At 41.4% G+C, this 26,445-nt stretch overlaps 1 protein-coding gene across 1 annotated transcript in view; it reads left to right on the top strand.

Moving 5' to 3' along the window:
- Positions 1-26,445, top strand: part of LRIG1 (leucine rich repeats and immunoglobulin like domains 1) — a 216,694-nt gene that overhangs the window by 48,521 nt on the left and 141,728 nt on the right. Inside the window, exons 2-3 of the mRNA XM_069206570.1 lie at positions 9,944-10,015; positions 23,144-23,218. Coding sequence (XP_069062671.1) covers positions 9,944-10,015; positions 23,144-23,218 — 147 coding nt within the window. The remainder of the gene's footprint in view (positions 1-9,943; positions 10,016-23,143; positions 23,219-26,445) is intronic.

Raw genomic sequence — 26,445 nt, 5'->3', positions numbered from 1 at the left:
GCATCCACATCGAGCACCAAACATCCCTCCGATTATGGCATACTGTTTTTTCAAGGTGACCCCCACTTCAATTTTAAGGTAATTTCACTGTACATGTATTTTATTTAATTGCCGCTTCAACCATCCTTGTTCACTTAACCCAACACGTTTCATAAGTTACTTTCTCAAGGCTACTGCATATGAAAAATGAACATGGCCTCTTAAAGGGCAATTCTCAGACGTCCCTTGATAATGCTCGATTTAAGTTTATTATGACTGACTTTTGCCACTTCAATTAAAGTCTGTGACTTCAGGCCTGATTATTTTTCCAATTAGTGTAAAAAAATTAAACATTCACCAAGTACATTGCCAGGCTTTAAAATAAAATATTAAGTATAGTGCCCTTGAAACAAGTGCAAGTTCCCCTTCCATAAGGCTATTCACCTGAAGTGCGTGTGTTGGAGGTAATTAATGGTGGAAAAACTATTGCGTGTGAATAAAGTTCTAGTGCAACCACCTTGATTTGATATCCAGGTTTACTGCTGGAGTTTGAATTTGTGCCATCTCAGCAGCGAGTGTTTAACTCACCGAGCCAGCCTTCTGGTTCTACATAATAACATTTAATTTATTTATGCATTTATATATAAACAGCTAGCGCGCCCGACCTTTGAACGTGTAGAATGAATGTCTGTTTTTCATTTATTTCTTTGTATTTGCTTTCTACACCTGAGCACAGTCCGATGGTTGTTAGGGAGCACTGGTTGAGGACTAGTGAGGGAGGAACTAGAAATATATATGGTTATGAGGGATGGAACACTTGCGCCATCAGTATCGTGTTGAGTACCGACTGATTATGCATATGGATGCTTTGGATTCATGTTTTTGTCGTGTGCATACTCTGTAGTTTTTTTTTTTTTTTGCCTCGTGATGTGGTAGTGGAGACAGTTCTAATTTTTGCTCTAAGTAACCCTGATACAAAATAATCCTGTAAATGCCACGTGTTTCCAGTTCAGAAGAAAAGGCACAGAAACGCTTGACTAGCAAGGGTTTGTGTATTTTTCCCAGAAATATAATCCATGTAGAGAGTCTGTGTGTGCGCGCGCGCGCATTCTGAAATCATGCCTGTCTGTCTGCTGCAGGTCGCGAGATTAAAAGAACCAGCAATTTTTCACTTTATTTACTGTAATTAGGCAATTGGCTCGTGCAGTCGGCGCGCGCTGACTTCCTTCTCCCCGACAATGCGGCCTTTGACTGGGGTGGCATTCCGCGAGCCGAGGAGCGTGCGCCCACGACAAGATGGCGTGCTCTTGGCAGTAGGTGCAAGCTGATCCCAGCAGCTGCCGTTATTTTGTCAGACGCGGTGCAAACGTTGAACTTGCTGATTAAAGTCTGTCATGTTTTCTCAAACTGGTTGTATTTTTCAGGAAGTTTTCACTTTTAACTTCTTAGGACACCCGGCGAATTGTGGAGAGAGAGCGGTTGATAATAGGAAAGTGATTGTACTGGCACGCACAGTGTTCTGCTGGAGTCCACATGCTAAATTGTGCTGCGCAGGTAGCTTTCCGCTTAGTCCATAAACTAGCAGGTGATGAACAGGTGATCTAGAGAGTGGGTTGACCATGTCTGTCAATATGCTCTTGGTAGGGTGAACAGAGAATGTTACATACTGAAGGTATGCAAGAATAAGTTAAACCTGAAGTATTATTGTTATATATAGGCACTATATCACTTACTGGGAGCACCTAAACGTTTTTCACATTTTATTGTTCCGAAATCGATCAGTGTTTTTACCAGTGAGCCCAAGGACATGAATATAGGGAACGATAGGGGCCCATTTCAATGTCTGTTTTTAATTAGTACTTCAGCTGGAGGGGGGGTTGGGGGGAGGCAGGGACTTATCCACTGGGAGCCCGGCATTGTCATTGTGGATGTACCACACACAGTTTTAAACAGCTTTAAACTCTGAAAGCCTTGCCCTCAGCACTGCAACATTGTTTGTACTCAATCTGACATTTTCTTTCTCTGCCTTCCTGCCAGCACTCATTTGCACACAATCTTTTTGGTACAAAAAATGGCATCTACTGCCCTCAAGAAAATGTTGTACCACACTTTTCACTGCACCCTTGTAAAAATCCTCCAGTGCACAATTTCTGCTATATCATGGTAGAGTCACTAATCTTTAAGGTGTTTTTCAATGCTACATGGTGGTTTGTTGGAATGATGGTCAAAAATAAAGTTGGAATGCTGCTCAATACATTGTAAATCTGAAAGTCCCTTTCTTTGCACCTATAGTAAAAGACCACAAGAAACCTGATATTGCTGCAAAGAGTCTTAAATACAAAGCACATGCAAAGTGATGCAGAAGGAGGGCACTAGGCATGTTAGTTCTGCTAGTTTTGTTAGCACCTCTACTCCCTATCTGCTTAGCCTTAGCTTTCCACTCCATTTCGCCACCCTTTGAGAGGCAATGGGTTTGTTTTAATTCAGTGGCCTTCTTTGATTTTTTTTTTCTTCTTAATCATACTTTAGCATTCCAAGACCGCCATCTTGAAAAGGTAAAGATTGAGGGGGAACAAAAATCTTTACTATTCCAATATGGTAACACTTTCATTTCTAATACAGTAGGAATCTTGGAATGTTAAAACATTAGAAAAACACAAAACAATGATGAATGATGTGGTCATACCTAAAACAAGGCCAATCCTATCTGCCCACAAGGACTAGGGTAACCATTTATAATTCAATGTGAGTCCTGTGGGACTCATTCCACAGGGAGACCTTGTGTGTATCTGAGATATCAGTTTTACTTTGAAATGGATATTAATCTTAATTTCACAATGGAAATGCTTAGTAATAGGAACAGGACAAACTATGTAGTTAATCAAATTTGTTCAAAGCAAGCTGAGCAATATACAGAAAGTGATCCTAGTGCAGATGATGCAGTTCTCAAACCGTGAACATATTTAGAACGTATATAAAGCAAAACACTACATTTCCCAATGGTTGAACAATAACTTCCTAATATTTTGAAATGGAGATAGTACCAGTTTGTTCACAATCTCTCCTAGCGTTATATTGACTTAGATAACCAAAAGGGAAGAGTATTGTTATTTTTTATAACCCAAATGCCTATTAATGTTTCATCAGGACATTGCTCCTAACTAACATACCACATTGAACATGAGTGCCTGGGTACTTCCTGAGTTCATCACTTTGAAGTCCCAAGGTCAAGCATTCTACCCTCGAGATCTTTCTCCCAATGCCTCCATCTGTCATTTGGAGCGCCACATTCAGCATGCACCTGAAAATAGTCCATCTGGGTAGAAATTATCTCCTCTCTCTGCCGCCGCCATAATTTTGGAGGTCAGAAGGTATACACAAGCATGGCAGCTATCTTGGATTTTTTTTTAATGTATTGTTACAAGATATCTGTTTGTTGAAAGAAACACTTTGTCCATCTTAGAATGGTGGACTAATAATGAAGTATACTGAAGTGGAAAAAATGGCAAAACTAATAGCTCCGATGCTGCATCTCTAAGTCTAGGACTATTGACTTTGCCAGTGCTTTTTTTTACTTGATTTTTGCGAGTTCAACCTTTTGCATTGTAAACCACCTTTAAGAAAATCCAAATGTCATGAATCTGTTATGTTAAACAGTTTGCAGTTCTTCCTGAAAACTGATTATACATTTTGACCGTGCCCTGCTCCCCTCAGATGTACACATTTGTTCCATGGCTTTTTCATGGTATTTCTCTCAAGCTTTCTGTTTGGTTTATACCTGCTGCACTCACCTTTTTGACATTACCTAGCACCTGAAGCGTAGCCCACATATTTCTAATTAGGACATCCAAGATTCGTTGCTGGATATTTGGTTCTAGTTGCTTTCCATTTATTACCTTGCACTGTGCAGACTTTTTTACAAGTGTTTTGGGCCAGTGCGTTTTCTAATGCAATATAGAATCTGATGGCTTGCTAAATGTTTAATGAGCTTGCTTCTTTAATGAATAAATAAGTACAACCACTGAATTTATTGCAGAAAGTATTTCTTAAGACGTTCTCAAGACGTTTATCAAATATTGTAGGTTATAGAAAGTGCAGAGAATTTGTTTAGACAGTGTGTAGATTTTTTTTTGTTTTTCTAAATGTTTAGAAACCTGTCATTCTCTAATTTTTGCTAAATTTGTTTCTTCTGTATGTTGGTCTGCATCAGAACATACTTCTCTTGCATAGTGTTTGGCGTAAGGACTATAGGGGGTCGGATCTATTGTAATGATAGGGTGTAAAGGAGCATGGTTCCAAGATCACATATAAAACATTAACGTTTTATTTTCATTTTATAGTTCTCACATAGGCAGAACGATTTTGACAGAAGCTAATCCACAATTTATTGTACCCCTACCTCTGTAGTACTAAGATGCCCATCTGGTGTAGTTTACACTATACAAAACTATGTAAATAAATTAGTGAAATAAAAATAATTATTTAAAAACATGCACTGATAATGCTACCATGATTACTAGGCATGCCTGTAGGGTGCTGCATATGCCAATTAGGTGGCTTTGTGGAAGCGTGGTATAGCTTGAAGAGAGAGGTTCTGATCACATAACAAAGTCTTATAGGATGCGGTGTCCCTGATTTCTCTGTGAGATGTCCAGGTGGGAAACTAAAAGAGTTGCGCTATAACCTCCTTATTCTGACTCAATAAAGAAGAGAATTTCTAGACCTTTGGTTGAGGAAGAGCGAAGGTTGAGTGGATGGAGAGATGTCAGTGAATATACTGGCAAGGAGCAACCCTGCCTGTGGTAGTCATGATTTGCAAAGAAGAACGAGATTTTAATTTCTAAAGGCTGCCAGCAAAGGGAAGTCTAGGCCCGGTTGATGTGCTTGAAGGTGCAGCATCTCAGTAGATGGCTGAAAGCTGTGTTCAGGACAGCGTTGTAGCTTAGGCTTGGATATAGGCTCTTTCCGCCTTCTGCTTTGGTGAAGATTGAGGATGACAAAAGTGACCTTGTTGGTGAATGTTTGGTAGGGTAGGACGTCTTTTGAGGAGACTAGTAAGTCTGTCTCCTGTATTATGTGTTCTAGTTGTACGCTGTATGATGGGACATCTTTCATAAACATGCATGTTTGATCTCAAAGACGGATCCTCTGGAAGTAAACTAATACTCATTATTATGGGGAGAAGGAAACATCTGAATAATAGTGATATCTGCAGCACAAAACTTGAGCAAGTCCTTGGTCATGCCACGAGAGCTAACCTGGATGATCTCATCTTCTTGTGAGGTGCACATTGCCCGATCATTGACTCGTTCTACAGTATTTAAGTTTCTGGTGAGTAAATTCTAACAGTCATTCAGGGAAGACTTAAGATCAAATTAGGGGTGGTGTTTAAAATTAGTGTTTTGGCGTTTACATGTGTAGGATTTAAAATGTCACCGAATGTGGATTTTTGATGTAGCAACTGCCATCTTCACAGTTATTACATTAGTCTGTGCCACACTATATTGCCTTTTTTGTATGTTTTGCCATTATCTTAAACCTAGTGCTTTAATTTAGATTTCGACATTGGAGAGCGAGTTCATAGGTGATCATAGGCCCCACACACTTGCTTCAGAATTCGAGCCACTTCAATTACTAGAATTTTTTGCAAGTTCGGTCTCTCGCGCTTCCTGAATCTTTGTTTACCGCCTAATCTGTGCCTTCAGTTGAGGGCATACGAGTTCCATTAAAGCTTCTGAATCTTTTTAACCAAACGCTCAGCATTTTAATTGGTACTCTGTTTCTTCTTGTTCAGGTTTGCTGTGTCATTCTAAAAAGCTCTTCTTGCCTGTGTGGTTAAAAACCTCTTGTGCTGTAATGCAATCTGGGCAAAGTGCACTTTAATTCCAATTGCTGTTTCATGATGGGATTGGCGTTTCATTGTACTGTTAAATAAGTATCGCCAGCATTTTAGGTTAAATTGGTGCATTTGATTTTTTTTTTATCGGTATTGCCCTTGCGCGGGTTAAATATATTTAGGATCTGCTTAGAGCTTTAAACAGATGACGGGGTTTATTGGGGGCAGCATTGCTGCTTGCTGCTTGCTGTAGACACCGTTTGGAGCATGAGGGAAAGTTTTTTCATTGTAGATTATTGTTTTCCAGCCCTGTCGTATTTTTTTTCTTATAGCGTGAGACCTATTGTTTGCTGCGTATTTTAGTGTTTATCGTTGTCAGATCAGGTGATGCTGAGAGCGGCCTTCTAGAAGGATTGGTGACTGAAGGAACAGAAATCATTAAAATTAAATATGGGTATTGCTTAAATTGAACTCCAAGGACAAGATCGGGACACTGTAAAAATTAATCGATCGTGTGAGGATTTTTGTTTTAATCCAGAGTGGTTTTCTGTGTTTGAGTTTCAATCTAACGTGAAATTGACAAATTGCGTTGAAGATGCTCAAAAAAGTCCCCAAAACATACTTTTATCGGTCTGAAGCATTGCCAGGGCCATTGTGATAGCAGAAATATATTACTTTCTTGAATATAAATGCGCACCTTGAGTTTAAGCCATGGCCTTTATATTACAGACTGCTGCTGCCATTGGAGCTCCAGGTACAATCTAGGCAGCCGGTCAATTTCCATTACGAAAATTGATTCCCAAGTTTGAATGATGCAATTTTTATCATGTATTCATGTGCGTTTGTTTAGTCCTACTATCGCGCTACAGGGCCTCTTCGGAGCTGTGGAGCACGGTGCACACTTCAGTAATACCCGCATTGGGTATACGTTTTTTCCCCATTTTGTTGGGTCTCGATTACTCACGTACTCTACCGTTGGCTGGCATACTCCTAGGTTTTTATTTTTTATTTTAAAACCTGCTATTTGCACCGGTACTTTAAAGACGACAGACGTTTCTCTTAAGCTTTTTGAATCTTTAGTACGAAGGGTTAGTTCTACCAAATATATGGAGTTAGCAAATCTGTTGATCAAATTAATGATAGTACCACTCGAGTTATATACTGAGGTGCAAAATTGAGATGAAGTCCAACTTGGTCTTTGCCTACATTGCTGCTGGATACAGACTTATTTGCTCTGGGACTTATTTGCTTTGCAACTTTTTTGCCATGTTGTACAACATCCCCAATCATCTACATCTTGGCTAAAGGAAATAAACTGAAAAAAAAAATGGTGGTGTAATGTGCATGCCTAAAAAAATGACAAGTGATTTTTTTTCTTTTCATTGATGTGCCGTTGGGTGACTAGGAGTATTGTGGGCCGGGTTGCAGGTAGTGGGGGAAGCATGATGACATGGGAAGGTGGAGGGAAGCAACAGGTGAGAGAGAAAGAGGACATACATGGGTGGGCAGAAGCAACACATCAGGTTTCGTGAGAGGAGCGTGCAAGTAAGTGGTAGCAAGCAAGGAAAAACAGTGGGTTAGGAGTAGAAGTAACAAGCGAGAGAAGGATGTGACAAAGCAGAACAAACTGGAAGAAGCACATGAGCGAACAAGCAACACAGGAGAAGTTCAGAGTTCGGGAAGAGAAGGGTCGAGAGAGGAGAGCATGGTGGAAGTAAAACAGAGGGCAGGGTAAGAAAGTGAAACAATAGACAAGGAAGCAACATGGAGCAGGCGAGAGGGAGAAGTACATGGGCGAAATAGCAACGTGGAGAATTGATGGGGGAAGAGAAGCACACTGGGGAGATTGCTGGAAGACACATGCACTCTTGTGGCATGTGAAGTGCTTAAGACAAAAGAAAAGTAGTTCCCTAAAGTCGTGGAACGGCTTGAGTAAAGAGGCAATGCTCTAGGGGATAGACAGACACTAGATGGACAAGGCAAGCCAACAAATAAGAAAGCAAGCAAGTTACAGGAAAGCCAACCCTAATAGTAAACTGGGGTTGGCCTCCAAGCCCCTGTACGTTCTTGGCAAGCTCACAGTATGTTGCGCCACAGAGGGACAAGCGCTGTCTGGTAAGCTTCACCTAAACTGTTTCCCAATAAAGTACTTGTGGTCTAAATTAACTATCCCCATTTAAGTCGGTTAAAAAGTATGCACATTATTTGCCATACCAGCAAAACTGTTTGAGGGCTTTCAGTCACCCATTTATACTTTGCGTGTACGTAAGACACAAACATCCAGTGTGAGCAGTAGCCTACCTACACCTGGTGACAAAACCTGCAACCTCCTGATTACACAATCAGCTGGTTTTTAGGTCTAGACTGAGGGAGCCCATGTGCTGTCAGTTGCATTGTTCTGTGCGTTCACGAAAAAAAAAAAAAAAATCTAATGAGGTGTTACCTGGCCTAGTAGTTATCATTGTTTGGCTCCAGTTTCAATCTTATTTCCTTCCTTTTCACTGGTGAGTGGGTGTCGACTTCACTTGGGCTTCACTGCTTCTCTCTGTTTTTCTTCCTGGGAGCATGGATCAAGTTCAGATTGATTTCTTCCTTAGTTTTCTTCTAAGCAGCTTGTGCTCGAATTGTGGTAAATTTTATTTTTTATTGTATTTAATTTATTTCCCTTTTACTTGCAAGACAATTCTAAATGATCAATGTTGAAGCTCACGCTTTCTGGTATTTCGACGAGCTGAATGCAAACAGCTGGCAAAAACTAAACTTTGTCACGTGACAAATGTCCAAGACATACATTTTGGTCACCTCTTGCTTTGAGTGATGGTGAAGCTGTAAACATACTTCCTTCATTTAAGGCTTTTTCCATACAGAATATGTTTTTTGTATTGATGTTACCTGCTGTGTCACGTTTACCATGCACCATATGCTTTAGGTCGTACCTGAGACTGCGCTTGTGCTGTTGCCTGCAAGATATTTTGTTTACCTAAAGAGACATTAAAGCCAGCCCATTGCTCACCATTGTTTGGCTTCATCATCATTCTCATTTCCATGCTGCACTTTGGTCAGTGAGTGCCAGATTCACTTCTTGTTTGTGTGTTTGTCTACACTAGACCATGGCCCAAGCAATGCTTCCCTTGCCCAATGTCCTTCTGCTCCTGGCAGCTTTCAGATGCACTTTTTTTCCCTTTTATTTGCACCCTCATCCTCCTTATGTGTTGTTGTTCGTTGCAGTATTTATTATAAAACCAACTACAGCCTTGGTATGTCAAGAAGTTGTTCACATTACCTACACCACTGGTTCTTAACCTGTGGTCCTAGGGCTCCTAGGGGTTCGCAAGGCCTTCTGGGGGATGGGGGCAGAGGGGTGTTCTGTGACTGTTTTACTAACTTAAATAATACAATAAATAAAAGTATATAAAATCAAAGAAGCAAAATTGAAAATTGTAAAACGTTCTGTATTGGATTGTGACATAAACAGAATATTTCAAATGCTAGAATTTGCTTATTTATACTTATTTTTGTGTATTGTTTTGAGATTAAAATCCTAGCAATTCCTTAGCCAGGCTCCCCGTCTTCCACTTATGACTCAGTGGGGGATCCACTGTTTCCAGTAATTCATCATTGGGGGTCCACAGAAGTGAATTGGTTGAGAACCCCGATTTTCAAACTACGCCTTATTCTGCATGTGCAAGAATCTTGGCAGGGCCACACAGCCTTTCGTATTGCGAGCGCGATAGATAAGTATCCTTAAATTATTTAATAGCAATAAATGTTACTTGCCTCATGTAGAAAGAGCAAAATGGTGATGTTAAGCGTAATGCAATGAGCAAACTGCATAAAAGTTCCTGACGTGAAAAGCCAGTGCCTAAATAGACCAATCCGTCAATTCAATTATTTTAATTTGTTTCATTGTTACAGTAGAACGGTTACAAAAATCTTGGAGCAGAACACGTGCATTGTTGTAGCACTGAGTGATTGGCTGGCGTCCTCTACACAGAGTGACTTCCTGCTTCCTAAGTGTTCTTGTAAAACAGATCATTTCACAATGTAATTTAGAATAATCGAGGAAGGCAGCTTCTGCTGAGCCCGGTGGCTGGAGTGTGCTGATTTCACTCTCTTTTATTTTTACAGAAACCTGAGCTACAACAAGCTGAGGGAGATCGATAGTGCCGCCTTTGAGGAGCTGCCCAACCTGCGCGAAGTGTAAGTATTCTTTCAGAGGCTTTAATTGCCTTGAGGAGGAGATGAGGGGGGACGGTAGCCGGAGGCGATGAGAGTTAAACATCGCTCGCAGGGCCGCTCTGGCCCTTAGCTACGCGGGAATTCTCTCAGTAGCCTTCAGACTAAGCGGCTTTCGGAGAAAGGCAGGCCGAACCATGCTCCCATGCACCCATCCTAGTCATGGCCTTCTCGGCGTGTGGCTGGCTTGATCATATTTGCAAGGGCTGACTTTTTAGGGCGAGATGTACAAAGATTCCTGTTTGCATGTGTGATTTAGAAACTGGCAGTGGGTCGCTAATGGGCCTGTGTCACCAGTGTTCATGAGGCAGGTCGCAATTTGAGAACCTTTCTGAATGGCTACAGCCGCAGCAATGGTGGCCTGCCTGCGATTGCTTCTTCAATAAAGCAATTGTTTTTTGTAAGGCAGCCCGTTTAAGGAAAAACCGGGTGTATTACAAAAAGGTTTCTTGTAATTTTTTTTAAGAGTAGACAACTGCTTCTAAAAAATGTTTCCACGTACATTCAGAGAGGGAAAGATCCCTTGGGGACCCCTCCCTGTTTGCAAATGGTTACCACCAACTTGAAGGTGGTGATGATCTGCAAAAGTTTTGTGACCGCATTCCGGCCACAGATCATTCACACATACCACTGTGACTCACTATTAGGAAGTGACACCCTCTGCACATCCCTTCCTAATAGTGAGTCACAAATCCTATTTTGTGAATTACTAATAGTTACTGACTCACAAAATAGGGTTGGCAAATGGTACTAGGCCATTTAGTGGTTGCAAGCGTTAAACTTCACCGTTTCTGACCGCTAAATAGCTTTGTACATCTGGCCCGTAGTTTCTAAGGCGGTCCTGATTTGCACTACAATAAGTCAGTTAATGTCCACCCGAAACACGAGAGGTGGGCGAGCCTAAAATTCACAGGGAGGGTCGAGCCAAGGTTCTGGCTTGGCTCTTAGAGCCCGTGTGTGAGGGGAGCCCTGAAAATGTTTGCCTGTGTAAATCATCTAGCAAGCAACATGTAACTATGATAAAGTCTCTTCCGAATTCAAAATGTGTATTTCTTTAACATGTGAATTCTTTGCCATTATTAACGCACATTATGACACTGCACTGAAGTACTTACTAAAAGTGATACTTTTTAAACATAAACTATTAGTGAACTAACAAGGCAACACATGTAAACCCTGTAAGTGACCCAGATTATAGAGTAACATTATGGTCTAGTAAATCAAACACAATATTTTTGTTTTTTAACAACTTGAATTCTTAACTGGTATATATAAAATTGCCCTCTTATTCAATAATGAAGAAAAAGGAGGTTTGGTATTGTAAAGTATTTGCCTAAGTTCACTCAGTTTTTTTAGGTTAAGCTGCAAATTATCCATGTTTTCTGGTTTCACTTTGTACAAATCAACCACTAAACAGGTATCTATTTGACTTTCTTTTTTTATGTTAAAACTTTGATTTTACCTCTGTGTGTCTCTTTTCTACAGTTTTTATATAGCTCAAACTCGGCCCAAAGGTATTGGGGCTCTTTAAATGAGCACCAGCTACACTCCAGAAGATCACAGTAATATTTTATAGGCAACCTTGTTGACTACACTTAAGCATTTTGTTCGAATGTGGATCCAAGGAAATTCACGAATACTCTGTTGTAGTTGTAATGAAAGTGATTATTCCATGTGTATTTTTTTATGATGACAGTTGCCATGGAGAGCCAACGAGGGCTCCTATTCGTAGCTGCTCTTAAAATAACCAGGCGTTTTTTTTTCTACACTGCCACTCACTGGATGTGCCACCCAGTCGGTGTTGCAAGTCATCCTCAGAATGGGTATCAAAAAGCAGATTACACTGCAGAAAACATCCTGCAAAACTTCTATACCCATACGATGCTGGACATGTGAAATCGAAATTGTTATTGCAGTCAAGGAATATTTGGAGCACATGCCTGAAAGAGTTACTCTGAAAATGAATTAAAAACTGACACCCCCTCTCCCCATTCCTGCTCCCTGTAGACAGCTTCCATTTCCCCCACTTGTTATACTCGCTAGTACTTTTCTCCAGCCATGCTGTCTTTCTAAATCTCATACTGTTACCTACACATATCTCAATGGTGGCATCATTTGATTTTATACACTTGGGCATGTGTTGCTTTAGAAGGGCAAATTGGTGTTCAGCTGTTATGCTCTGGGCTTTTCCCAGAAAAGAAGAGTGTAAATTAAGTGAGTAATATGGTGCTTAAAGAAGTGTTCACTCATTGACTGGCCCACATTTTACCTGGCGGGACCTGCTAATCCAGTAATGGCTAGCACTTGTACAGCACTCATCACAAACCCAGTTTTTTGTTGGTGTTGTTGCTTGTGCTGCTAATGCCAATCTCCATAGTGCACATTTTATTACTCAAAGTTGAGTTAGGCAACTGTTTAGAAAATTAAATAATAACAGATTTATCTATATATAAATAAAGAAGCGAAATTGGAAATATGAAAACACCCCGCAAATGTGAAGAGATTTAAAATTGGATGGTAAAAATGAATTTAGTATCCTCGGATTGATTCCTGGGAGCAGTGCACATTCATAACACAGAATAGAGTATTGATGATGGGTGGCGTCAGTTGAATTCAGAAATGCTCCACCCTTCACATTATAGTCAAATTTCTTTTTTTATATTTGTAAATTAAATATTTCATCATTTGTGTATGGGTTTGATGTCCGCTTGTTTCATTGTGTATTATTTTTGGGTTCAAATCATCAAAGGTGCATAGGCCATAGCCCCAGCTTAAAATTGCCTCATTGGAGATCCCCAGATTCCAATAATTATTCAGTGGGGGGCCCTGAATTCCAGTGATTTTCAATTTGGGTCAGAAGTCCAAAGTTTAATAGCTGTTTGAAAGCATCAAAAAGGCCAAACAACTGGTCAGCCATGTTTAATGGGCGATGGGTAAACTGTCAGCTTGTCCCTTGTTTTCTTACATAGGTAGCTATAGCTTACAGGTGGGGGACCGCAACGATACCTCCAATCAAATAGCCAATTAGTTCACACTGGTTCCCATCTATGATCCTCTCCTTTATAGTAAACAAAGCAGACTGAAACCTTCCTGCGATAGAGAATATAACCATTCTCGGGCAGTATTTATTCACAACCACATAAACACGACATACAAACATAATCATATTTACAGTATTTCCTTTCATCCTCAAATTTCAATATTTATTTACGATATGCATCTCAAGTCACAGTTAAGGCTCAATAAAAGGAGTCCTGGTTGTCCACCCACCAGGCACCTGTGGCATCGACTGTAGACTGGGGGCCGTGTTCCCCACCCAAAACCAATTATGCTTCACAAGGTGAGACTCGCCTGCCCCCTTAAGATAGAGGGGGCACGGGCCAGCATGAAAACTGTCCCCCAATCCAACCATGCCAGAGCCAACCCTAAGCAAGAGATCCCCCGGCACCCGATGGGGATGGACCTGGGCAACCGGGCCATACCTTTGTCCCCTGGCGCAGTCTCATCCCCCCAAATTCAAAAATTCTAGGGCCATGTAATGGAGTACCGTGAGGGGAGGTATGGACATTCGCGGTAGTGGTCTTCCTGAGCCCCTTTCCTACACCCACAGCACCGCCACCCTGGTTTGAGCCAAAAAGCTTCTGATACCGTCTTGAGTTCACCTGCACTAGTATTCTTGATGCCAAGGTTATCCACCTGCTTTGTGCCCAAACAGGACTCCTTCCCTTCCACAGGGGTGGTTGGTTTCCCGACCAACCAGGCCTCCCCCTGAAGACAAGATGTTCGGTTCTGAGAGAGACACTGTATTGAAAATGCTACCAGGTTCTCAACAAACACAGTATGACCACCATCCGACAGGTGTACTCCATCTTCGTCAAACATTGCCTCTCCTTGAAGGCACCCGTGCGCAACAGTCCTTAGCATTGATGTGTTCAAAAGCTGTTTCATGCAGCTGTTCAGCCGCCTGGCTGATTCATTAAGGGCCTTTGTTTGAGCGCCCTGACCTCCAAATCCACCTAGGAATGCTATGGGACCATGCTATGATAGCCCCTGGACACCATTTTGCTAACCAGGAGATTTCAGCCATCAAGTCTTCAAAAACTGATCTCCTCCCTATTGTTGGCAGATCATTGCCTCCCACGTGAAGGACGATGAGCGCTGCCGGCGGCAGCCGCCATCGCAGAACCTCCTTGACGAGCTGGCGAAGACCATCAGGGTGCAGACCCCCTCTTGCTATCCAAAGAAACCGGAGACCTGCGTCCTGCGCCCGACTGCGATACAGGTTGAAGAACGGCTGCGTCCGATGCGCAAAGGAATGTCCAGTAACCCACACACTGGCAGGAGCCATGTGCCCAATGGTAAATTAAGAGGTCCTGAGAGCAGAAAGAAAAAATCATTACACATGTGATCATTGGCATGTGTCAAAAAAAAACCTTCAGCCAATCGGCTCACCCCTTGCGGTGAGGCGATTTTCTTTTTTTTTATTTTTTTTTATGCGGCAGCCACAGTTAAGCCGCTGCCCGGAACCGGTCCGATCTGGCCCGCACCTGTCCGTTGGCCGCGCTATGCCTTGGTGCGCGCCTCCTGCCCAGTCACCTTATTCTGTTAAGATTGAGATAAAGTGCATGAAAATATTTGTACCTATGCTTTGTGATTGTGCTACAGATCACAAGGTTAAAGTAAATTCCTTTATTGCCAACATGGTTATTTTTGGCTGTGTAATAAATAGATCCCAATACTGCCTTGGGACATTACTTTTTAAAGTAGCATTTATAATTCTAAATTTTCCACCCATTTGACTTTTGCTGGCTCGCGCTCTTAGGGTATCAGAAGGTGCTTTGCAAACTGCTGCACTCTTAAGTCTTTATCCCTTACACTGGCTCTTTCTCTCTTGTGACACCAGTAGACCACCAACAGTCTGGTGAAGCTTTTACAAAGCCTGTGGCAATAAGTATTGGCATATAGCTGAGCATGCTTTGAGGAATCATGCATATGACATTGTAGGTGCTGCTTTGTTATCTACCGTGACCTTTGACATTGCTCTTCTGTTTACTTCAATTGTGAATAGGATAACTCCACATTCCACCTGCTATCCCCAGTGCACTGTGTTCCTTCTCTGAAACCTTCCGCTACATCTGATCCTTACATACAAGACACTCAGACGTTGACCACTGCTGATAACTGGGTTATCTTTCATGTAACTTTGAAGAATGGGAAATTCCACTCCGTTTTTGTGATTACTGGAATGGGAACGTTGTAACCAAGGTCTCTTTGCTGACCGTAGACAATACTAAGACTAGTGAAAGAAGGAGAAAATAAAAATGTGTTTAAGCATTCGAGGTCATCCTCTTTTGCTCCTGCAGTTTTGCTCTTGGTCATTCAAGGTAACTTAAGAGGACACTAATTACAGGTCAGATGTGCAATTTCTGTGCCCGTTCATTTCTGCTGCAAATAGTATACTAGTAATGGGAATGTAAAGACCAGCGTCACTGTGGGGTGTGGTATTGGTGTGATCAGTAGCATTCAATACAACTATTAGGAAATGTAGTCTCCAGATATTCTGATGCTTAAAATTATACTGTGACTCTTAATTCTGCAAGTGCCAACTGTGTATCTTGGGAGAGCAAATTGCTTCCAAAGTAAGCTGTGATAACTTCCTTCTCCCCCAGGAGGGAACATCTGGTCTGATCAGTTTGTTATGACATTTTAAGTGTAGGAGTGCCTAATTAAACAAATGCATGATGACTCTGTCAATATTTCCTTTCTGCAGCTAAGACTACCCACGCTTGAGCGTGATTGTGTGAAGATTACATTAGATGACCTAGAAATAGCGAAACGATATGCGCAGCAGGAAAGTAAGGGTACAAGAGAGTTGTCTGCGCACCAGTGAAGGGGGTGTTTAAGACCACACACACTTCTAGGAGGACTTAACCTGGAATACTCTGTTCAACTTTAGAATCTGTAAAATGGTAAACTGGAGCTATAGAGACTACCAAAGGGGTAAATGGTTCTTTGATGACCGGCTTAATAATTTAAATATATACATTGGAATTGTGGCAAATAAAAGGGGCTAAAGAGACGAAAGTTTAAACTCCGTACGGATGGTACGAATATTTCAGCTCTAAACTACTCTTAACAGCTAAACGCCGCCCTGAGTTTGGGAGGTTAGTATTAGAAAGTGTTTTATTGATGAAATAAGTATCGAGTGTATAGATTTTCAAAAGCGACGTAAAGGAGCTCAAAGTGTCATTAATCAGTGGATGGGCGGACACAGAGGAAGAGGGGTACTTACTAAGAGTGTAAAGCAAGGAGAATGTGCTGGGCTGGTGTTTATTATTTGAGCAGCACAAGCGGCAGAAGGGGGATGGCTCATAAACATTTTGCTTGCAAAACACATTTTATGTTTCCATTTTCTTGCAACGTCTCAAGGAAACACTTTAAAGGGTGAAGAAATATTTTAAAAACGCGAATGCAGATGGCTTTGATAATTAGTCACTGCTGCTCATTTGATCATGTAAGGAGAGCATGGGGTGACGCTTGATGATAATGACATGATGAGCGATTAGAGTACTTACAACACATCCATTTGCACACACGTCTTGCAGTTTTATTTTTTTACTCATGCACCTGATATAAAATGTGCAAAAAAACCAACAAAATGAGCCCACTGAGTTTAGAATTTCTTTGCTCAACTGCTTGTATTTTATTTCTTAAGTGCCAATCGTTTAATACCCCGGAGACGCGTGCTATTTTTGAGCAGGCTCCATTTCAGCTTGACACCAGCCTGGCAACCAGACTGTAAATATTTTATACCGCGTGCCCCCTCCACTGCCAGCCGGGTGCGGCAGATCTGCCTATGCTGAATAGAAGAGAGAGATGAACACGATCCATCTTTCACGGCTGCAGAGACGTCCATCCTCGATGGCAGACTTTCAACGAGCATGTTCGTTCCAACCAATCGACGCCGTCAACAGATCCGCGCCCAAAGAGCTGCGCTTCAGATTGGACAAGTTTATAATGAAGCGCGTTAGTCCTCTTGCAGATATACAAAGCCTCGCAGTTACCGAGCTAGTGATGGTCTGCTGCACACGTATTGCTTTGATTTTCTACAATTTGGATGATCTTATGAGATGTAGAAAGCCTTGTTTCTTTGTGGGACAAGAACACGAACACAGGCCAATATTCTTAACGGATTCTCCTGTGCGCTCATTATATTTTAAGTGTTATTACGGAAACGCAGAATAAAATTACCGTAAACTTTCTTCATTGCTCGAGAACTTAACATTTCCAAAATCATTGTGTTGCTTTGTCATTGCCTGACCTTCTTTCTAAATGCTCTTATTTATTTGCTTCTATCTCTGTTTTTCAGTGTGTTCTTTCTTTGCAAACTCTGTTTTTGGTCCTCTTTTGTCTTGAAAGCTGTACGCTTTTGTTGGCACTTTGAAGTTGATGTGTTAGCCCAGCTTTGTCCTGCCAGATCAGGTCATTATTCCGGCCTGCTGGCTTGTTGATGTAAGAGCGCCTTGACAGTCACTTTGTATGTCGGCGTGCCCCCTGAGACGGCTACTTACCACTTCAGCCTTCCCTTGGCTAACAGGCAGTGACTGAAACATTGCTCTGGGTTTCATAAGGGATTAGTACCTAGTGCTTTCGATTTATAATTCCTTTTTTTATCACCCATTTGGGGTGTAACAGACCCGGGTGTTTCTTTTATTAGGTTTGGAAATTAACAGCACACGTTTTTCTTCTTTACATGGAAGATGTTCCACATCAGCTCCGTCCATACCAAGCATTCGTTGCCACATCAAAGAAAGGTATGCAAGCCTTCACTGTGAGTGAAGCAGAAATTGGTAAAGCCTATATGTTTCATGCTTACACACGAGGGTTTAAAAAAACAATAGAAATGGCTACTGCAGTGCAGAACAAAAAGGCTCCTTTGTGTATACAAAGCCTGGACAAGATAAAGAATAATATGCGTGACCACAGAATGTACTTTTCAAATATAAAATAGTCCCTCATGCATCTCAATGGAGGAGATTGTTGTGAGCCAATTGAAAGCCGTTCTGTTCACCCACCAAATCATTCTTCCATGATGCCACACGCTAGTGCATCCAGCCTTTCATCTTTTTAATCCCCCCACCGGTGCTGTAACTGGACAGGCATTTCTATGGGAGGAGTACTGGTTCTCTACTATTAGAAATGTCTGTCTCTTTAAAACATTGCACAGCAATGCCTTCGTCTGGTTTATTTGGTAATTTGTGTGTGTCCCACCATTAGAATCCATTGGTATCCATCCACACATTTCTGCGCTTGTTTAAGAATGTATGTTGTCTCAGTTTCTGTCCCTTGAGGTATTGCTTGAACCTAACAGGGTTTTATATGTGAGATGGGTCATGTGTTATCGAGTTCCCTTTGTTTGTGAACATGGGTGGGTGGCCGGGTGCACAGGGTGGGTGGTGGGGTTTGTGTATGTTTTTTAATATGTGCCTGCATGATTGTGCCAGAATGCCTGTTCGTCTGCGTGCCTAAAATACAGGTTTTCAGTCAGGAGTTTTTAAAAGTAGCGTGCCCATCTGCTTCAACCTTTAAGCAAGGTGAGGCCCTGGTCAGACCATGTAGGACCTTTTGGCAGAAGAAACTAGTCGCACATGATCTTCGTGAATAGGGCATTTACTGCATACATCCCAAGCACCAGGCTAGGTATGCAAAATATGGTGTAATTGTTCTGTTAAGGACACAGAGTATGTATCCTAGTGCTTAATTTGCGCCGGGGTTTTCCAGTGTGGGGCACCAGCACGTATTTGTGAGGGCCGGCACTTATTTTTCTGTCTCAAGCATTTATTGAGAGCAAAAAACACACAGGAAAGACGGAGGAAGAGAAAAATGGAAAAGCATCACAAAGGGAGAAAGCAGAAAGATGCGCGAGTGAGTTGAAGGGGCAGGTAGTGGCTGTACATGAATTTAAAGAAGCTGGAGAAGGCTTCAGGATTACGCCGCCTCAGTATTTCAAGCTTGCAAATTTAATTGCAGCACCCGCGTGTTTCAGAGGAGATCTTTGGGCACCAGCACATTTTTATTTACAAACTAAGCTCTGATATAGCCTTCACTACTACCTTAAAGCTCCCTTTAAGGATACCTCATGTTCAGGAAAAAAAGTTTGGAGGAGCAGTGTGCCTACGTTTTCCAAAAACAGAGAAAATTGATTATATTTTGACATTTCAATGAGTATGCGGTCTCTGAAAGAAGCTTGCACAGAGGCCTAGCTTACAGCTATGAAACCTACTCTTAACATTTCCAAAAAGGCAGAAAATTAGCCAACCCTTCCTCGGCATCTAAGGATTTCCTGAAATCCTGCCAAAACTGCCGTCTACCCTGCACATTTGTGATAATAGTGTCAGTGCACAACCTGTCTGAAGTCCTTGCCTGTTGCCACGTTTTCTACAACCAGGTTATTAGCAGAACAGTTGTTGGTTAAGGCTTATTCTCGGTTTTCTCTCAGTTGATGGCTCCCCTTGTTATCTGCTGTTGAGTCTTTGCTTGCCACAGAATGTTGTGTTATTGTTGACTGCACAATGGTTGACGGTTGGCATCTTGTCGGTTGCACAGATGTTGATGACAGCTTCTGCTTCACCATTGATGACATGGAGCAGCAAAATGCATAAGATTGCAGGAAAGTAGATCACTCATCTTGGTTACGTGAAACCCTACCACTCCTTCTCTTACATTTTCAAGTAAGATGCCACCAGAACCACCAACAAAGGTTTTTGTTGAAGAAGCGGAGGACTCTGCATCCTATTTATAGCCCAATCCAGCTGAATGTCAGACACAAGGAAGAGGAAGATCGCAGCGCTCATTCCAAGGATGCACAAGGGCACTCGAATGCTGAAAGCTATCATCACCCTAATTTTTAAGACCTACAGGAACTACACAGATTCCTCTTATGGTAGTCATTGTAAGCCATAATGTGAAGCTTCTGCTATGAGAAAGATATGCAGATTAAACCTAAGATTAGGGAAAGTATGGCCTAGACATCTGTGTTTGTGTCGCAGGATTTAAGATCCCTTGGCAATGATTAGCATTATTGGGTCATCATCAAAACTGTTTTATGCCAGAGGACCTGTATTGCTTAAAGAGGGACTTCTTTCTGTTGAAATAGAGCTTGAAATATTCAGAAACAGATAAGTCATTTGAAGGCACTACAAGGGTGAGGGGTTCAAATTCATTTGACTGTATGGATCTGCAACAGGCCGTGTGGTGGCGCATGTGTTGCAACAGAGTTGTAGTAGTCCAGGGAGAAAGAAAAAAAAATACTTTTCAATAGCAGATTAAACTAGGAGTCCGCTGCAACAGACTATTTTGAAGACCAGAGTTCAATTTAAGCAGTACATTCGCTCTCCACGTATAGTGGGATTCTGAAGCAAATTACATCCAGGTGTAGTGAATTTCCCAAGCCTCCCTCCCTCTCTGTCTGCCTAGAAGATCTAAACAATGAGGTGAATAGACTTAAAGTTCGTTTTGTATTAAATGAATGGGTTTTAATACTGCTCAGATTCATAGCGTGATGATTGGGGTTAATTAAATGCAAAAAGAACAAGTGATGGATAGAATGCTGTACAGTGTCAAACATTTCCCCCAGTACAGAGATATGGGCCTAAATCTATTGTTTCTTTGCTACCCATGCCATTCCAGTTCGGGCCCAGCCATATGCGAATCAGTCTTGACCCTGCTCTCCATGGGAACAGTCAAGCCCGAACTGCCAAGCCAGGGCCTCCCTGGACTGGAAACAAGCATCTTGGGACCGGTTTCCGGGTATCGCCTTTCATCAGCCAGGCTTGCTTGACTCCAGTGGCATGGGGAGCAAGAGACTCACGTCTGGGCATACTCTTCCCACTTAGGGTGACAAATGCAAAAAAAACACTAGTGAGGGAAGAAATGCTGAACAGTGTCCAGCATTCACCCCAAGTTAGGAGATTTGGGCCTAAATCCATTGTTTTTTTGCTACCCATGCTATTCCAGTTTGGACCCATCCATATCTAAATCAGTCTTGACCCTGCTCTCCATGGGAACAGTCAAGTCCGAACTGCCAAGCCAGGGCCTCCCTGGACTGGAAACAAGCATCTTGGGACCGGTTTCCGGGTATCGCCTTTCATCAGCCAGGCTTGCTTGACTCCAGTGGCATGGGGAGCAAGAGACTCACGTCTGGGCATACTCTTCCCACTTAGGGTGACAAATGCAAAAAAAACACTAGTGAGGGAAGAAATGCTGAACAGTGTCCAGCATTCACCACAAGTTAGGAGATTTGGGCCTAAATCCATTGTTTTTTTGCTACCCATGCTATTCCAGTTTGGACCCATCCATATCTAAATCAGTCTTGACCCTACTCCCCATGGGAACAATCCAGCCCGAACCGTCAAGCCAGGCCCTCCCTGGACTTGAAACCAGCATCCTCGGAGGACCTGGCCTGGCAGGTCCGGCCGGACTGTTCCCATGGCAAACAGGGTCAAGATTTTTTTATTTTTTATTTTTAACTTTTTTTTTTATGGCTGGGTCCATACTGGGGTGGTGTGGTGAGGAAAATAATTGATGGATTTAACCTGGATCTGTGACTTGGGGGGGGGGGGGGGTGCGGCGGGGGTAAATGTTTGATTGGGTCCGCATTCCGTTCATCATTTGTGTTTGTTTGCTTTTGGAGTTAATTAAAGGCATATGAATCTGTGAAAGATTCCAATGCCAGAGAAATTGCATATATGTATAACGTTATTGTTCTGCACTTTGTCTAGAGATGGCTTTTAATATGACATGGACGGTTTGACTGCTAGGCAAAATTGGTAAAATGGCCATTGGAAAATGACGTAGAATAATGAGTTGTGCACAACATCCATGCAAAAATACATGTAGGAACAAGTGAAAAATAATTTTTATGTTTGGAGTCACGGAATGAATTGAATCTTGATGCCAAGCTCAAAGGGTCTGGCATGTGAGTCTTTCCCAACAGAGCTGCTGTTTCAATTTTCATTCTCACCAGAGAGAAGTAGTTGTCTGGTGAGTGCTGCTTTTAGTGGGTCACACACACACATCTCATTCTGACCAAATAAGTAAAGCTCAGTATAGAGTTTTACTCTGGTCCTTTTTTTTTTTTTTAACACCAGAAAACACAATGGCGCTTGTAGTTTTTCCATGTGGATCAACTTGAGGAATAAAAACCTTATACACAGCTGCTCCTGCAAATATACTGCTTAATTTAGTAAAGGAGCCAGATGAAAATGTGGCTCTTTATGATGTCTGCTTTCTTAAAAGGGAAGGCTGAAGTTACTGAGGGATATTTTTAAACTTTTGTTCTGCCCTTAGCACTTCTCCATCTCACAGACTCCTTCCATTTGTTGCAGGCAGTCTTCAGTCTCTCTATCTGCCAATAACTTTAGTATCCCCCATCATGTATAGTGGAAGAGGCTAGAAAAAATATTTGACCTGTAAATATATCTCCCAGGTTTGTAGTCACTTCTTAGATTTAGAAGCTTCTGCGTGATGAAAAGAATAGCTTGTTAGTATTGAGAGAGTGGAGAAAATTGTTAAACATGAGAGGTCTTTCTTTAGTGGAACAAGAGGGAGAAGTGTAGCCTAATGAGACCTTAAGTTAATGCCAGATTGTAGCTAGATCCTTTAGTAACGGGAAAAGGGTCAAGGAAGAAAAACATGTCACCAATGTGAGAGGGCAAAGTAAAGTTTACTAAATCCGAGATGAATCCCTTATGAAGAGGAGGGGGGATACATTCCCTGACAACGATGGGAAAGAGTGAAAAATAGTCCATTGAAGATTGCTGCTTATTGGTCAGTTGTAGACTTGGGTTAGCAGGGTCTGTGGCTAAGAAGTGGATCTGATCAGTTGTTTCTCTTACCTGTTTGCTACTTTGAAGTTGTCCTTTTGCATACTTTCATTTTCTAATGACATTGTATCACTATCTTTTAGAATTGTACATCTGCACCCTATATGCTGAACAAAATGTTTGTTTGAAATGATGCAAGTATATAGGCAGTGCTATGAGGGACACTTCTGTTTTCCTTGGTTGTAACAGGTTTGTTTTTTTGTTGCAGTCGACTGAGTCACAACGATCTGACATCCATCCCTTCACTGGGTTCGGCTTCGACAGGCATCTCTTCTCTCTATCTGTAAGTTACTACCAATATTTCCTTAAACAGGCGCTCTTGAACTGAGCCTTGCATATGTAACTGTGCTGCATTTCTGTATTTTGGTAGGCGAAAACCAACTTAAAAGTGGAACTGTTTTGTCTTTTCGATGCCTTAAGAATTGAAAGAACAGTATGAGTGAGTCTCTTCATGCTGAACTCTCGTCTGATAGTAACACGCTTCTGATGTGAAGTGGGGTCCTCCTGACATTAAGCGCTTTGTTAAAGTGACTCTATTTGTAAGTACTTGAGATAGGTTTATTGGCTTTTCAGAGCTAAAACCGAAAAAAGGCAATAGACATAGATGCAGACAGTGTCCAGGGACTCATGGCCTGCAGTATTAATAGTTAACGTTGAGCCGCTCCCTCAGCTCAGCACTTTCCACAATGCAAAATTCCTAATTTTTAACCCTTAAAATACTTGGGAAGTTTTTTCACTTTCCCTAGTGCATAACAGCATCCAGGAATAAGGAAGAAAAATCACAGTTGCACTTTGTAAAACTTTCAGATCAGTTGAAGGAATTGTTACACATCTAAACTCATTATTTTCTTCAAAGGATCACCTGTGCTTAATATATAAAACTGGCAATATTCATTCAAAGCTCTCTCTCGCTCTTGTCCTCTCTCTGTCTCTTACATTGACTTTTTAGGTATTTTCTTTGAGACATTTTAGCTATTTCACCAGACTATTGATTTTCCAACAAATTCATATAAAGTATAAATACATAGAGGAGCTTTGTGGGCATTTGGTTTTATCCATTGGTCTGTTTGACTGTCACTTGCATTTCGCTTCCACGCATCACAGTGTACAACGTTGGGTAGTGAGCCCACTTCAAACACTGCTCCATTGAACTCTGATTGGAAATAATTCCATACTATTCAGTTTGAAAGATAGTTCAAAGTGTTCTTTATACATTTTATTAGGTTTTTAAAAATATATATTATTAAATATTGGCTATTATTTTGTCTGCACACGGGTGCTCAGTAAGATGGTGTTTTATTTTCTATCTTCTTTTCAAAGTTGGTCTGATGAACTGTTTTATGTGGCATTGTAACATTTCAACTGGCTGTGATTTAAGTGCTTAGTTAGGTGAGATGATTCTTTCACAAATAGTGATAAAATGTGCGGCACAACTCGACAAAACACATCACTGGTAAAATGTTCACTTCAATGATTGTATGTTTACATTTAAGAATTTTATTGCAAACGTATGACAACCTGGATTAGGTGGTGGCGAATTTTCATTTTCTTTTCATGCCACATGCTTGAAATAAAAAAAAAAAATTAAAAAAAAACACCAGCCAGCTGGCCAGACCTATTGGCTTTGCACAAGCTCTCTTCAAAATGCAACGAAAACTGAGTTTCACAATTCAAAACAATTTTTAGACAGCAAAAGCTATTCATATGTGATGAGTAACCCGCTTAACAATGCACAAACATTTTCCAGACCCCCTCTACTTTCAAAATTGGTAACTGTAAAAATTAAAGCCATTTTTATGTTTAAAAAAGAATCAGCCGATGACTTCCAAAGTGAAGGATTATAAAGCTGGTTTGTCCAGCAGAGTGGTGTCTGGCACAGAAACTCTGCCAAAAAACACAAGCTCTTTTGACTCTTGAAATGCAAGAGGTCAGAGTAGCAACATTCTGTGGCATTGGCCTTTACTGGTGAATGGCAGGAGAGGCCAGCTTGGAGCCTGGAATCTGGGCTAAGAGGCCTTAAGCCCCGCTTGTCCGCTGTATGACCAACCAGAATTCAGGATTGATTATTAACAAGATAGGTTTCTCATTGAGTTTCACGCCAGGGTGGTAGTGCACGCAAGTTTAGCAACTTGCATGCACATGCCCAGTCAACACTAGTACAGGGATTTCATTTAGTCAAGTCTCCATACTACAGGCCAAACCCCTGAAGCCTACACTGTCCTGGCAAATCTCAGACATCTGGTCACCATAGCTAGAGGATAGGAAGTCCAGAATGAGGGAATATTTAAATAAAAAAGAATCAAAGTGTTTAAAGAGCAACACAACAGTTACACTCTTCCATTCCTGTTGTCATTTTTCTTCATCTGCTGTGACCCTTTAATTGTATTCTGGTGTTTACTCTGTACTCTGCATAAGATCTTTTCAATATTCCAATATCTGGCATTGCATGGCCTCACTTTATTGAGCAACAAGTCCCCGGTGCATTCAGTTTCCCTTCTTTGACAGAAAGCTAGCTCAGTGGTGGTCAACTCTTAGCTAGTAGTTAATTTCGAAATATTTCTAGTTTCACATACAAGGTGTACAAGGAATTAAAGTAGACTGAGAGTATTTGATTTGGAGCATCTAATCCCTGAAGAGGTTATTAAAACACCTACATTTAGGATAGATTTAGTTTGTTTGCCCATTTCCCCACTGTCTTACTAGTCTAGACTCAATAGACCTAGAGACCCATAGGAGGGCACAGATAAAAAAATAGAAAAACACATTTGAAACGAGGATCAGTGTTTTTTTTTTTTTTTTTAAATATATTTTTTTTCTCCCATTTTGTGACACGTAGATCATACAGGACGTTCCTGTAACACCTGGATGAATACTTTGTTGAAGCGCATTGTACCAACTTTTTTAGGGAGGTGTTTGCACACCTGTGTTTACTTTTAAATTAAACCCAGAAGCAAAGTTAAGGTTGCTTGGCTCGAGGAGCGATTAATACAAATACTAATCTAGCTTGCAGATCTCAAAATTATGCTGGCAGCAGGCCGTGTATGCTGGTGGTGTCCCTTTGCCAACTCCCTGTTCTCCTTTGCATGAGTGCTTTGCAAGGCCTCGCCAGGTCATTGATTTCCTTTTTTTTAATTTTGTGAGAAAGATACGTTACACCATAATATTGAGATGATTTGAAAGCATTGTTGCAGTCTCTCTGGCATAATGGGAAACTTGAACTAAAATAGAGAAAGTATGACAAAAGTAGATTACTAGTTTGTGGTAGTTCAAATTAGAAAGACAATGTAAACTGGTTCGCTGCTTGGTGGAATCTTCATTTTTTTATGTTCTGTAACTTTTGTTTTTAAATAAAACACACATTACCCAACTACTTGCATCACTGTAATTTTTTTTAGCAGAGTTTGTCTGGTTATTGGTTTGCCCATGGGGTTCTCTGGTCGTGGGGGGAGTTATCTGTGAACACACCCTGGCCGCAGTGGGTTAGCGTGTGCAGGGTTTTCCCTGTGCATA

This window comes from Pleurodeles waltl, chromosome 9 (genome assembly GCF_031143425.1).
Source record: "Pleurodeles waltl isolate 20211129_DDA chromosome 9, aPleWal1.hap1.20221129, whole genome shotgun sequence".
NCBI classification, from domain to species: Eukaryota; Metazoa; Chordata; class Amphibia; order Caudata; family Salamandridae; genus Pleurodeles; species Pleurodeles waltl.
The sequence above is the reverse complement of the archived record's forward strand: the minus strand, read 5'-3'. Positions and strand labels throughout refer to the sequence as shown.